General features: G+C 36.3%; 1 protein-coding gene across 4 annotated transcripts in view; it reads right to left on the reverse strand.

Annotated features, from left to right (window-relative positions):
• NF1 (neurofibromin 1) overlaps positions 1 to 13,252 on the reverse strand; it is a 256,997-nt gene that overhangs the window by 28,795 nt on the left and 214,950 nt on the right. For all 4 annotated transcript variants that reach the window (XM_004267159.4, XM_004267158.4, XM_033423420.2 and 1 more), the window contains 8 exons: positions 6,340 to 6,533; positions 4,810 to 4,950; positions 4,375 to 4,654; positions 3,679 to 3,893; positions 3,379 to 3,440; positions 3,121 to 3,235; positions 2,488 to 2,589; positions 1,095 to 1,235 (listed from right to left, as the gene is read on the reverse strand). In XM_004267159.4, the coding sequence (XP_004267207.1) occupies positions 1,095 to 1,235; positions 2,488 to 2,589; positions 3,121 to 3,235; positions 3,379 to 3,440; positions 3,679 to 3,893; positions 4,375 to 4,654; positions 4,810 to 4,950; positions 6,340 to 6,533 (1,250 nt within the window). The remainder of the gene's footprint in view (positions 1 to 1,094; positions 1,236 to 2,487; positions 2,590 to 3,120; positions 3,236 to 3,378; positions 3,441 to 3,678; positions 3,894 to 4,374; positions 4,655 to 4,809; positions 4,951 to 6,339; positions 6,534 to 13,252) is intronic.

Genomic DNA, 13,252 nt, shown 5'->3' on the forward strand with positions numbered 1-13,252 from the left:
CAAACACTTCACTTACGACTATTCTTATATTCACAGAAATGGCCAATAGCTAGCTATCTCTCTGACCACCACTGTCCCAAGACCACCCCAGAAAACGGCAATGGGGATTAGGAAAGAGAGGTTCTAGTCCCACATCAGATGTACAAACACGAACAAGTTACTTGACTTCTTTGTTCTTTTCTATCTTGTAAAATGGAGGTCTGACTGATAAACTTCAAGGTAGCTTCTACCTCTATAATTTTGTTTCCATACTTCCCAGAGCCCCAGCTGTTCTGGGTCTACATAAGACTGAACAAATAATTTTTAGATGAGGTACCTTCACACTGAAAACCATGCTCTGGTTCTGTTTCTTTCTACCCACAAGCTCTGTTAATTTAACTTCAAGCAAATCTCTTGTTATATACACACATCTATCTTAAAATTCCTCTCTTTTCTCCTAGACTTGTCCCATTTTTTTTCTCCAAAGACAAAAGGAATACAATTTCTTACTGTTATATTCCTTCCACTATCCTCTGTGAACCAAAATCCAACCTCAATCAAGGCTGATAAATGTTAAGAGGGGTGGTGATGGTATGTTTTAAAGTGGGATTAAGCAAACAAAAAACTAGTACAATTAAGTATCCAAAAGCTTCCTTTAGACTCTCCAAATTCCTTATCTGCTTCTAATTATACCTATTTTCCATTAAGTACCATAATTCAATAAAAGTAAGCTAATTTTCAGATTATTTCTTTGTGAAGTGAAATGGGGGTGGGGAAGGCTAACCTTTACCTTTGGGTTATGAAATTACAACTGAGTGTACAGTGCATTGGACAGCATAGGGCCTAGCATGGTACCTATTATTATTACTATTTTTATACCTATTCTGTTTACTAATATTGGGCAAATACTGTTTTCTGCTATTTTTATATTAAAAACATGCGAAGTTTAAGCAGTTTTTATGAGCTGGTAAGGAACTATACTCATAATAAGTTGCATTACAGAAATTCATATTTAAGTTATGGACCTCTTCTGATTTTAAAAGATAACAACAAGAAAAGAGGGAGGAGCTCTAATGTGCTTGGCATTTAGGAATACCAAGTGGAAGCTTATTCACCTTGTCATTGAATATCCGGAGACTGTCTAAGGTGTGCAGGTTTTGTTCCAGAAGTGCGGTGCCCGCTGAATACAAGTTGACTTCATCGAGCTGCAGCACGGCCACAGCTACCCAAAAGAGGGCTTTATGCAGAGGGGAGTCCTGGCAAGGGAGACGCACTACAGGTTAGCAAGATGAACCACAAGCAGCCTCATCAAAACACACTGCAGTACAAAACAGATCATGTTATCCCACAAATTATGCATGTTTTCTCTTTTGGATAAGGTAAATATATCAGTAAGTTCTTCCTCTATTCCACGTGTGTAACTAAAGACACTGTTACCAGGCTGAGAACCCTGGCATCTCCTTTGATTGCTCCGTATTCTTGGATTCTAAAACCTGGTCACCAAGTTTTGTTGATGCTTCCAAAGTAGTCCCTTTTGTGCCTGTTTATTGCTAATAACACTGTGCCATGCCAACCTTCTTTATTCTAAATGCAGATTCTTTCTGCCTCCAGTTTCTCCCTGCTCCAATCCACTGTGCACACGACTGCCAGAATGACCTTCACCCTCACAGTGAAGACGAGAGAACCATTTTGTATACGTTAGGATTAGAATGTTTGTAGAACATATGACTCAATACCAGGAATATACAAGTATTTATTTCTCAGTAATCTCTCTGAAATCTGGCATATCTTTGTACTCAGTTCACAGAATACAACTTCAGAGTTGGAAGATAATACTACGCCATCATCTAGTCCATTTTACTCATTTTATCAATGTGGAAACATGATGTCCAGATGTTAAATGATCTGCTTGAGGTCACAAAGCTGAGATGATCTCAGACCACCCTAAAACAGTGGCTAGTATCATCTTACTCCTTTTAAACATTACCTTCATTTAGCACCCAAACTTTTGATTATCAGGTATACTTTAGCCAGCTTTACATTTCTTCACGATAATGGTCACCAATTAATATATCATGCATTTTAATTACTTTGTTTATTATCTAGCCACTCCTCAACTTCCACATTCACCCTAGAATGAAAGTTCCACGAAGGCAGATCATTTTATTGGCTTTGTTCAGTTATATATCTCTAGTACCTAAAACAGTACTTGGCACATAGCAGATGCCCAATTATTACTTACTGGATAAAAGAATTAAGAATATATACCCATCTGTCCTTTAGCACTGATGAGACAACACACAAGCATTTGAGAACGTACTGCCCATACTTATTCTTCCTCTAACGTAAATACTTCAAACAACTAAATCTTAAGGCAGGAAGTTCTACTTTAACTATATCTCTTTCTTTGTAACTTCTCAATCCATCTTATTTTCTGAATTCTGAAAGAAAATAACATTTAACACTGATACCCAAAATGAATGCACTCATTTTCTACACAGTAATTACCTTATTAAGAAGTGGTTGTAACTTGGTTAGTGCTATTACTGTAGCTTCTATCAGAACTTGACTGTTGTAAGTATCAGGTCCTTTTAAGCAACTCTCAAGCGCCTTTTAGGGAAACACAATTCTTTATTTTACTTTCACTGAAATAAAACATTAACTCCTAAACTGAATCTCAGAATTATTTCAGGAACAATTCCTTATTTAATAAGTGTGAGAATTATTTCCAGTGCTATGGTGATTTTGGTAGCTAGCTCAAAGCACATTTGGGTTCTTATTTTAAAATATTTCTATATTATATTCTAATATAAGAAATCAGGCATTATTATAGGTAATTACAAATTATATAATTTTATATAAGGCTAGTCTTACCATCTAGTTAAATGCTTATAATAAAATGTTGAGTATCTTCTACCAAAAGAAATACTTAATTTTCTTTTTAAGATATGTTCTCTAGAGAGAGGTTTCTTCACTTCAAAGAATTACAATAAAAAAGTAATCAAAACCCATTTTTTAAAGATTCAATAAGCAACATACAAGATATTTTATGAAATTCAAATTTAAATGTCCCTTAGAAAAATTCAAGATATACTTTACAACTTGGGAGCAAGCAATAGCTGGGAGGAGAGGAGGAGGTACCTTGCTGAGGATCCGGATAATCTGCTTTATCTGCCCATGAGACACCCGTTTGCTGATACAGCCGAAGACAACAAGGGCTCTAGGTTGCAGGGATGGATTATACTGGAACGCAAATCTGCAATTTAAAGATCCAAAGAGCTTATGAAAACCTCTGTGTTTATATATATTAAATAATTAATTAAAATATTGATTATGCAATAGTATCTATCGTTTCAACAGTACACGTACTTTTGCAACTTAAATTTATTTGGGACATACCTTTGAGCTAGTTCTGTCCACTGGTCCAGCCACTTGCATGTTGGAATATCTCTCATACATGCCTAAAAAAAAGATACTCTGAATATATTTATGTATATAAATGTTTATAGAAACATTAAAAAATGTTTATTATAATGGCACTAAACAAGTGACATATATATTACCAATAAACACATTCCATGGGAGTGTTTTTATTTAAGCATTAAGTGCAAAACAGCAGAATAAACCAGTATTTCTTCTATACAGTACCACTGGATTTTTAAAAATGAGCTTAGTTTCTTATCATTTTGCCTTCTATACCTCCATGATCTCCAACAAAGCTTCTGTGACTGTTTCCAAGGATGTCAAAGCAAAAGTCTCCCTCTCATAGGAGCCAGGAGAGAATGACCTGTCCCGGTAGCTGGAGCGGAAGGCAATGACAGCAGCTGACTTGACTTTGCTAATGCCAAACAGCAGGTAAAATTTGGGTAATGAGAACTCTGTCAAACTGAGTCTCAAAACTTGCTTGGTCTCTTCTGTAAAAGAAAAAAGGAACAAGTAAAGACTTTAAAGATACTATTTTTTTAATTCTAAAGTGCCATGTTTCATTTTGAATTTAGATAATTTGAATATCATATCAAAATTACATAACAATGCGCCCTAAACCAACCCTCTGGATGCGTGAGCATAATGCTCATTAATTAACTCCCTTTATGTACAAATTTGTGCTAGTAAAGCAACACTGTCAACCGGTGCTGAGCCTTTAGCTTATGTGATAACTACTAGAGTCTACATGACAAACGTGCACAGAATATCTTCGCCATGGCTTGAGATGGAATGCAAGTAATTCATTCTTTTTCTTTTTGATTTGATTATATTTCGTATCATTAACATAGGCTTGATTAAGCAGCTTGGTATTAAGGTACCGTAATAAATAATAAGGTAATCTATGCCAGTCAAGTGGTGTAAAATGGAGAAAGGAACTGGTGAAACACAAATGGCTTTCCTGGAACTTACCACTAAAATGAAGCTGAGAACAAGTACACAGAGAGTGAATGATATTAATGACCAATCCATGTGTGGAAGCTCTAAGGGAGAGTGGCCCTGTGGCTACTAAGAAAGTAACGACGTGGAAGAGGTAGGGGAGATGAGCTGCCACATCCAGGGAATTGTTGAAGGACAGCATCAGCATGTAGCGGGCTAGAATAGCAATATCGTCCCACATAAGATGTTGCTCTAAAGTAGGAGTTGGAGATAAGCATGTCTTGTCAATTATTTTGCACATCCTTCCAATAACCTGTAAAGAAGCAGAATTTTAAAAAACATGGGAGTTAAAAAGTTTTATCACAAAAAATTTCAGTTTAAAATGACTCGTTATAAAACAAAAGACCTCCTGATAATAAAAATAGACACATCAAGCCATAGCCCAGAAGGCAAAGGAAAAGGGATTACCTTGCTTGAAACCAATTTCACATTTCCAGAAGCCAAAGCTACAGCAGTATCTGCCATCACCTCAGCTTTTATTGATCCCAAGCCACCCGTTGCACTGGTTTTGATGAAACTGTCTAGGACAACATCAAGGAGGTCTGTAATCTAGTGGAAGAGGAAAAGGTAACTTATGTTTTAGCCATTCAGCCAACTTAATTTTTAACTTAAAAATAGTTCAAGGAGTAGCCCAATCAACACGAAAATTCAATGTTACCTGAGGCCTCCAAAATACTAGGCTTTATTTAGAGACCTGTCAATAAATATAATTTATCATAAAATATCCAGGAAAGGATGAGAATATTCCCTCAATTCCTTCAGAGACCGGCATTCAAAAATTTAAAACCTCTACATATATTATTTTCACTCTTTTTTTTTTTTTTACTATTTTATTTAATTAATTAATTTATTTGGCTGTGTTGGGTCTTCGCTGCTGCGCACGGGCAGGCTTTCTCTAGTTGCGGTGAGTGGGGGCCACTCTTCGTTGCAGTGTGCGGGCTTCTCATTGCGGTGGCTTCTCTTGTTGCGGAGCACGGCATCTAGGTGCGCAGGCTCAGTAGTTGTGGTGCACAGGCTTAGCTGCTCCACGGCATGTGGGATCTTCCCAGACCAGGGATCGAACCCGTGTCCCCTGCATTGGCAGGCGGATTCTTAACCACTGCGCCACCAGGGAAGTCCTATTTTCACTCACTCTTAAAGCACCTCTGTTCTCTTCTAAGACAGTATGTACGAGCAGTATAAAGTACAATTATTTTAAAATACAGGAATGACATCAAGTACTGAGATGTTTTGTAGAGCTACAAAAATGGCTCCAAGGTCATTTAAAATTATTTGGAGGATTCACAGCATTGAGTAAGGGTATCGCCTCCTTCAATGATTATCTTGAAGAAATGGTAGCATAAATCTTGTCAGATAAAAAATAGTTACATTATACTATTTTAATATTGGCATTCTTATGCTGGTACTTTAAGTGAGAGCAGGTGGCCCAAATAACATCATTAGCAAACATTTACTGACACCTATGGTATATAGGGTACTAGAATCCACTCTAATGCACTATTTATTAAAAACAACATCAGATTTTTACAGTTAAATTCTACATGCGGCCATCCCTTGGTATCCTTGGAGACTAGTTCCAGGACTCCCTGCAGATACCAAATTCCCGGGATGCTCAAGTCCCTTACATAAAAAATGGCATAGTACAGTTGGCCCTCAGCACCTGTGGCTTCTACACACTGAGAATTCTGTGGGATGACTGTAATTATGCCATGGAGGAGAGTGCTAAAATAATTAGTGTTTCTCTGGCTCTGAGACATGCATTAGACTTGAACAATTCTGAAGCAGATCAAGAATTAGGTGGGTGTCTGCATGCTTTTTGAAAGAGGGGACTGTCTTTTATACAGCTATATCCCTAGCTCAGTGCTTTGTACAAGGTGGGTATCAGATAAATATCTCCACCAAGGAGGTACTAGATAAATATTTGAGCAAACTCAATACCTGCCCAAGGCTCCCCCATATTTTTGCTTGAATAGATGGATACATCTGTTTCTCGTTTATAGTCATTGTTATCAGCTTATCAAGAATCGCAGTCACTCTTTGTCTTTTGGCATCATCATTGTGCTTACAAAAACGTACTAGATTTGACAGCCACGGAGTCATGTATTCCAAACAAAGGTGTTTCAATTCAATACCTGGGGAAAAAAATACACTATTAGCACAGACGGTCCATGAAAATTACATCAACAATTATTTTAAAATAAAAGATTGGGGGAAAAACGGTAAAAGATAAAGACCATTACCTAGAATCAGACCTGGAGAAAAGAGACTTGGCAAATATATGACTGAAGATAGAGATGAAGAAAGAGAGCAACCCTTAAAGAAAGTAACCTTCAAAGTCATTAAGCCAATCTTTGAAAAGTTTTATTTTTCTTCCATTTAAAAAAAAATAAATTTATTTTAATTTTTTGGGCTGTGTTGGGTCTTCGTTGCTGTGCGCGGGCTTTTCTCTGGTTGTGGCGAGCAGGGGCTACTCTTGGTTGCGGTGCGTGGGCTTCTCATTGCGGTGGCTTCTCTTGTTGTGGAGCACGGGCTCTAGGCGCACGGGCCTCAGTAGTTGTGGCACGTGGGCTCAGTAGTTGTGGCGCACAGGCTTAGCTGCTCCGCGGCATTTGGGATCTTCCCAGATCAGGGCTCGAACCAGTGTCCCATGCATTGGCAGGTGGATTCTTAACCACTGCACCACCAGGGAAGTCCTTATTTTTCTCCCTTTCAATAACTTCTAGTTAAAATTTTTCTTGCTTTATTCTAATTGTAAAAGGAATATGTGGGTAATCACAGGAAGTTTGGTAAAAGGAAAGTATCACCACAATAATGAAACTGATATCAATATATTGGTGTATCACTTGATCTCTCCATAGGCTTTCAAATCTATGCAAAGATAATGTATATTCACGTGTGTGTATACACACACATAACCCATCCCAACTCCTCCACAAAAATTTAGGGTTATGCTATATATGTAGTATGATCTGAATATTTTTTTCACTATGTATTATACTGAGATTTACTCAACATTAAAAATTCTCCGAAGACATTTTATAACTTTTTATTTTGAAATAACTTCAGACTTACAAAAAGATACAAAAATAATGCAAAAATTCCTCTATATAACTTCACCTAGAGCACCCAAAACATTTTTTAATTATGTTAAAATATACATAACATAAAATCTGCCATTTTAAGGTTTACAGTTCAGTGGCATTAAGTACATTCACAGTGTTGTGCAACCATCGCCACCATCCATCTCCAGAAGTTTTTCATCTTCCCAAACTGAAATTCCACACCAAAAACGTTTTTAATGGCTTCATATTATTTCATCATATGGAGATCCAACAAAGTAGTCAGTTCTTCATTATCTACTTTTAGACTGTTTCAATTTTTTGCTATTATAAATAATGTTATGTGAAGTTCAAAATAAATCTATGGCAACAGAGGTCATAATACTGGTTACTCTTGGTGAGGACAGGTACTGACTGAGAGGAGCCTTCCGGATGCTGGAAATGTCCTGTATCTTGACCTGGGAGATGGTTTTGTGGTGTATGCACATGTAAAACTTAATCAAGCTGTTCCTTTAAAATTTGGGCACTTTATTGATAAGATATACCTGAATTAAAAAAACCTAAATAAAAAATAATGCTATGATAAACATATGAATATTAATTCCTTAGGATAAATTCTAAAAAGTGGAATTATGATTCCAAAAGCTATAAACATCCATAAGGTTATTGATATCCATGTCAAAACTGCTTTCTAGAAAAGCTGCCTGTTCACAATTCCAAAGACATCGACACTGAATTTTTAAAAAAATATCTTTGCCAATTTGATAGTTGAATATATTATCTTACTATTCTTTCAGTTTGAACTTCTTTGAATTTATTAGTGAACTCTTAAAAACATATTCTTTCTTAGTATGACCAGCATGTTACTGTTGATCCATTTTTCTTATTAATCTGTAAGAATTTTTCATGATAAAGATATTACGCTTTTCTCATATCTGTTGCAAGCATACTTAAGTTTTTTTTTTTAATCTACCTTTTACTTTTTTAATTAGAGATTTTGAAGTTTTACATGGTAAAAACTGTTCACCATTTCCTTTGTTTCCATCTGTACTTTTTTGCTTCGTAAGTCCTTACTCACAAAGCAACTAGATATTATTCTTCCTTTTCTTTTTTAAATGGTCCCAGTTTTTATATTCTTTTTTTTGAATTTTATTTTTTTATACAGCAGGTTCTTATTAGTTATCCATTTTATAAATATTAGTGTATATATATCAATCCCAATCTCCCAATTCATCACACCACCACCCACCCTCCCCCCACTGCTTTCCCCCCTTGGTGTCCATACGTTTGTTCTCTACATCTGTGTCTCAATTTCTGCCCTGCAAACCAGTTCATCTGTACCATTTTTCTAGGTTCCACATATATGCATTAATATACAATATTTGTTTTTCTCTTTCTGACTTACTTCACTCTGTATAACAGTCTCTAGGTCCAACCACGTCTCTAAAAACGACCCAATTTTGTTCCTTTTTATGGCCGAGTAATATTCCATTGTATATATGTACCACATCTTCTTTATCCATTCATCTGTCGATGGGCATTTAGGTTGCTTCCATGACCTGGCTATTGTAAATGTGGCTGCAATGAACACTGGGGTGCATGTGTCTTTTTGAATTATGCTTTTCTCTGGGTATATGTCCAGTAGTGGGATTGCTGGGTTGTATCATAGTTCTATTTGTAGTTTTTTAAGGAACCTCCATACTGTTCTCCATAGTGGCTGTATCAATTTACATTCCCACCAACAGTGCAAGAGGGTTTCCTTTTCTCCACACCCTCTCCAGCATTTGTGTTTGTAGATTTTCTGATGATGCCCATTCTAACCGGTGTGATGTGATACTTCACTGTAGTTTTGATTTGCATTTCTCTAATAATTAGTGATGTTGAGCAGCTTTTCATGTGCTTCTTGGCCATCTGTATGTCTTCTTTGGAGAAATGTCTGTTTAGCTCTTCTGCCCATTTTTGGATTGGGTTGGTTGTTTTTTTAATACTGAGCTGCATGAGCTGTTTATGTATTTTGGAGATTAATCCTTTGTTGATTCATTTGCAAATATTTTCTCCCATTCTGTGGGTTGTCATTTCATCTTGTTTGTAGTTTCCTTTGTTTTGTAAAAGGTTTTAAGTTTCATTAGGTCTCATTTGTTTATTTTTGTTTTTATTTCCATTATTCTAGGAAGTGGATCAAAAAAGATCTTGCTGTGATTTAGGTCAAAGAGTGCTCTTCCTAAGTTTTCCTCTAAGAGTTTTATAGTGTCTGGTCTTAACATTTAAGTCTCTAATCCATTTTGAGTTTTTGTGTATCGTGTTAGGGAGTGTTCTAATTTCATTCTTTTACATGTAGCTGTCCAGTTTTCCCAGCACCACTTACTGAAGAGACTGTCTTTTTTCCATTGTATATCCTTGCCTCCTTTGTCATAGATTAGTTGACCATAGGTGCGTGGGTTTATCTCTGGGCTTTCTATCCTGTTCCATTGATCTATATTTCTGTTTTTGTGCCAGTACCATATTGTCTTGATTACTGTAGCTTTGTAGTATAGTCTGAAGTCAGGGAGTCTGATTCCTCCAGCTCCATTTTTTCCCCTCAAGACTGCTTTGGCTATTCGGGGTCTTTTGTGTCTCCATACAAATTTTAATATTTTTTGTTCTAGGTCTGTAAAAGATATCACTGGTAATTTGATAGGGATTGAATCTGTAGATTGCTTTGTGTAGTATAGTCATGTTCACAATGTTGATTCTTCCAATCCAAGAACATGGTATATCTCTCCATATGTTTGTATCATCTTTAATTTCTTTCATCAGTATCTTATAGTTTTCTGCATACAGGTCTTTTGTCTCCGTAGGAAGGTTTATTCCTAGGTATTTTATTCTTTTTGTTGCAGTGGTAAATGGGAGTGTTTCCTTAATTTCTCTTTCAGATTTTTCATCATTAGTGTATAGGAATGCAAGAGATTTCTGTGCATTAATTTTGTATCCTCCCACTTTACCAAATTCATTGATTAGCTCTAGTAGTTTTCTGGTGGCATCTTTAGGATTCTCTATGTATAGTATCATGCCATCTGCAGTGACAGTTTTACTTCTTCTTTTCCAATCTGTATTCCTTTTATTTCTTCTTCTTCTCTGATTGCCATGGCTAGGACTTCCAAAATTATGCTGAATAATAGTGGTGAAGAGTGGACAACATTGTCTTGTTCCCGAGCTTAGAAGAAATGTTTTCAGTTTTTCACCACTGAGAATAATGTTTGCTGTGGGTTTGTCGTATATGGCCTTTATTATGTTGAGGTAGGTTCCCTCTATGCCCACCTTCTGGAGAGTTTTTATCATAAATGGGCGTTGAATTTTGTTGAAAGCTTTTTCTGCATCTATTGAGATGATCACATAGTTTTTATTCTTCAATTTGTTAATATGGTGTATCACATTGATTGATTTGCGTATACTGAAGAATCCTTGCATCCCTGGGATAAATCCCACTTGATCGTGGTGTATGATCCTTTTAATGTGTTGTTGGATTCTGTTTGCTACTATTTTGCTGAGGATTTTTGCATCCATATTCATCAGTGATATTGGTCTGTAATTTTCTTTTTTTGTGGTATCTTTTTCTGGTTTTGGTATCAGGGTGATGATGGCCTCATAGAATGAATTTGAGAGTGTTCCTTCCTCTGCAATTTTTTGTAAGAGTCTGAGAAGGAAGAGTGTTAGCTCTTCTCTAAATGTTTGATAGAATTCACCTGTGAAGCCATCTGGTCCTGGACTTTTGTTTGTTGGAAGATTTTTAATCACAGTTTCAATTTCATTATTTGTGATTGATCTGTTCATTATTTCTTCCTGGTTCAGTCTTGGAAGGTTATACCTTTCCAAGAATTTGTCCATTTCTTCCAGGTTGTACATTTTATTAGCATAGAGTTGCTTGTAGTAGTCTCTTAGGATGCTTTGTATTTCTGGAGTGTCTGTTGTAACTTCTCCTTTATTTCTAATTTTATTGATGTGAGTCCTCTCCCTCCTTTTCTTGATGAGTCTGGCTAGTGGTTTATCAATTTTGTTTATCTTCTCAAAGAACCAGCTTTTAGTTTTATTGATATTTCCTATAGTTTTCTTTGTTTCTATTACACTTATTTCTGCTCTGATCTTTATGATTTCTTTCCTTCTGCTAACTTTGGGTTTTGTTTGTTCTTCTTTCTCTAGTTCCTTTAGGTGTAAGGTTAGATTGTTTATTTGAGATTTTTCTTGTTTCTTGAGGTAGGCTTGTATTGCTATAAACTTCCCTCTTAGAACTGCTTTTCCTGCATCCCATAGGTTTTGGATTGTCATGTTTTCATTGTCATTTGTCTCTAAGTATCTTTTGATTTCCTCTTTGATTTCTTCAGTGATCTCTTGGTTATGTAGTAACATATTGTTTGTGTTTACGTTTTTTTCCCTGTAACTGATTTCTAATCTCATGTCATTGTGGTCAGAAAAGATGCTTGATATGATTTCAGTTTTCTTTAATTTACTGAGGCTTGATTTGTGACCCAAGATGTGATCTATCCTGGAGAATGTTCCATGCGCACTTGAGAAGAAAGTGTAATCTGCTGTTTTTGGATGGAATGTCCTGTAAATATCAATTAAATCTATCTGGTCTATTGTGTCATTTAAAGCTTCTGTTTCCTTATTTATTTTCATTTTGGACGATCTGTCGATTGGTGTAAATGAGGTGTTAAAGTCCCCCACTATTACTGTGTTACTGTCGATTTCCTCTTTTATAAAAGCTGTTAGCAGTTGCCTTATGTATTGAGGTGCTCCTATGTTGGGTGCATATATATTTATAATTGCCATATCTTCTTCCTGGATTGATCCCTTGATCATTATGTAGTGTCCTTCCTTGTCTCTTGTAACATTCTTCATTTTAAAGTCTATTTTGTCTGATATGAGTATTGCTACTGCAGCTTTCTTTTGATTTCCATTTGCATGGAATATCTTTTTCCATCTTCTCACTTTCAGTCTGTATGTGTCCCTAGGTCTGAAGTGGGTCTCTTGTAGACAGCATATATATGGGTCTTGTTTTTGTATCCATTCAGCAAGCCTGTCTTTTGGTTGGAGCATTTAATTCATTCACGTTTAAGGTAATTATCGACACGTATGTTCCTATGACCATTTTCTTAATTGTTTTGGGTTTGTTTTTGTAGGTTCATTTCTTCTCATGTTTCCCACTTAGAGAAGTTCCTTTAGCATTTGTTGTTTGGTGGTGCTGGTTTGGTGGTGCTGAATTCTCTTAGCTTTTGCTTGTCTGTAAAGCTTTTGATTTCTCCATTGAAGCTGAATGAGATCCTTGCCATGTAGAGTAATCTTGGTTGTAGATTCTTCCCTTTCATCACTTTAAATATGTCATGCCACTCCCTTGTGGCTTGTAGACTTTCTGCTGAGAAATCAGCTGTTAACCTTATGGGAGTTCCCTTGTATGTTATTTGTCATTTTTCCCTTTCAGTAATTTTTCTTTGTTTTTAATTTTTGCCAATTTGATTACTATGTGTCTCGGCGTGTTTCTCCTTGGATTTATCCTGTACGGGGCTCTCTGCGCTTCCTGAACCTGGGTGGCTATTTCCTTTCCCATGCTAGGGAAGTTTTCAACTATAATCTCTTCAAATATTTTCTCAGGTCCTTTCTCTCTCTATTCTCCTTCTGGGACCCCTATAACGTGAATGTTGTTGTGTTTAATGTTGTCCCAGAGGTCTCTTAGACTATCTTCATTTCTTTTCATTCTTTTTTCTTTATTCTGTTCCACAGCAGTGAATTCCACCATTCTGTCTTCCAGGTCACTTATC

Source organism: Orcinus orca, chromosome 19 (genome assembly GCF_937001465.1).
Source record: "Orcinus orca chromosome 19, mOrcOrc1.1, whole genome shotgun sequence".
Classification (NCBI taxonomy): domain Eukaryota; kingdom Metazoa; phylum Chordata; class Mammalia; order Artiodactyla; family Delphinidae; genus Orcinus; species Orcinus orca.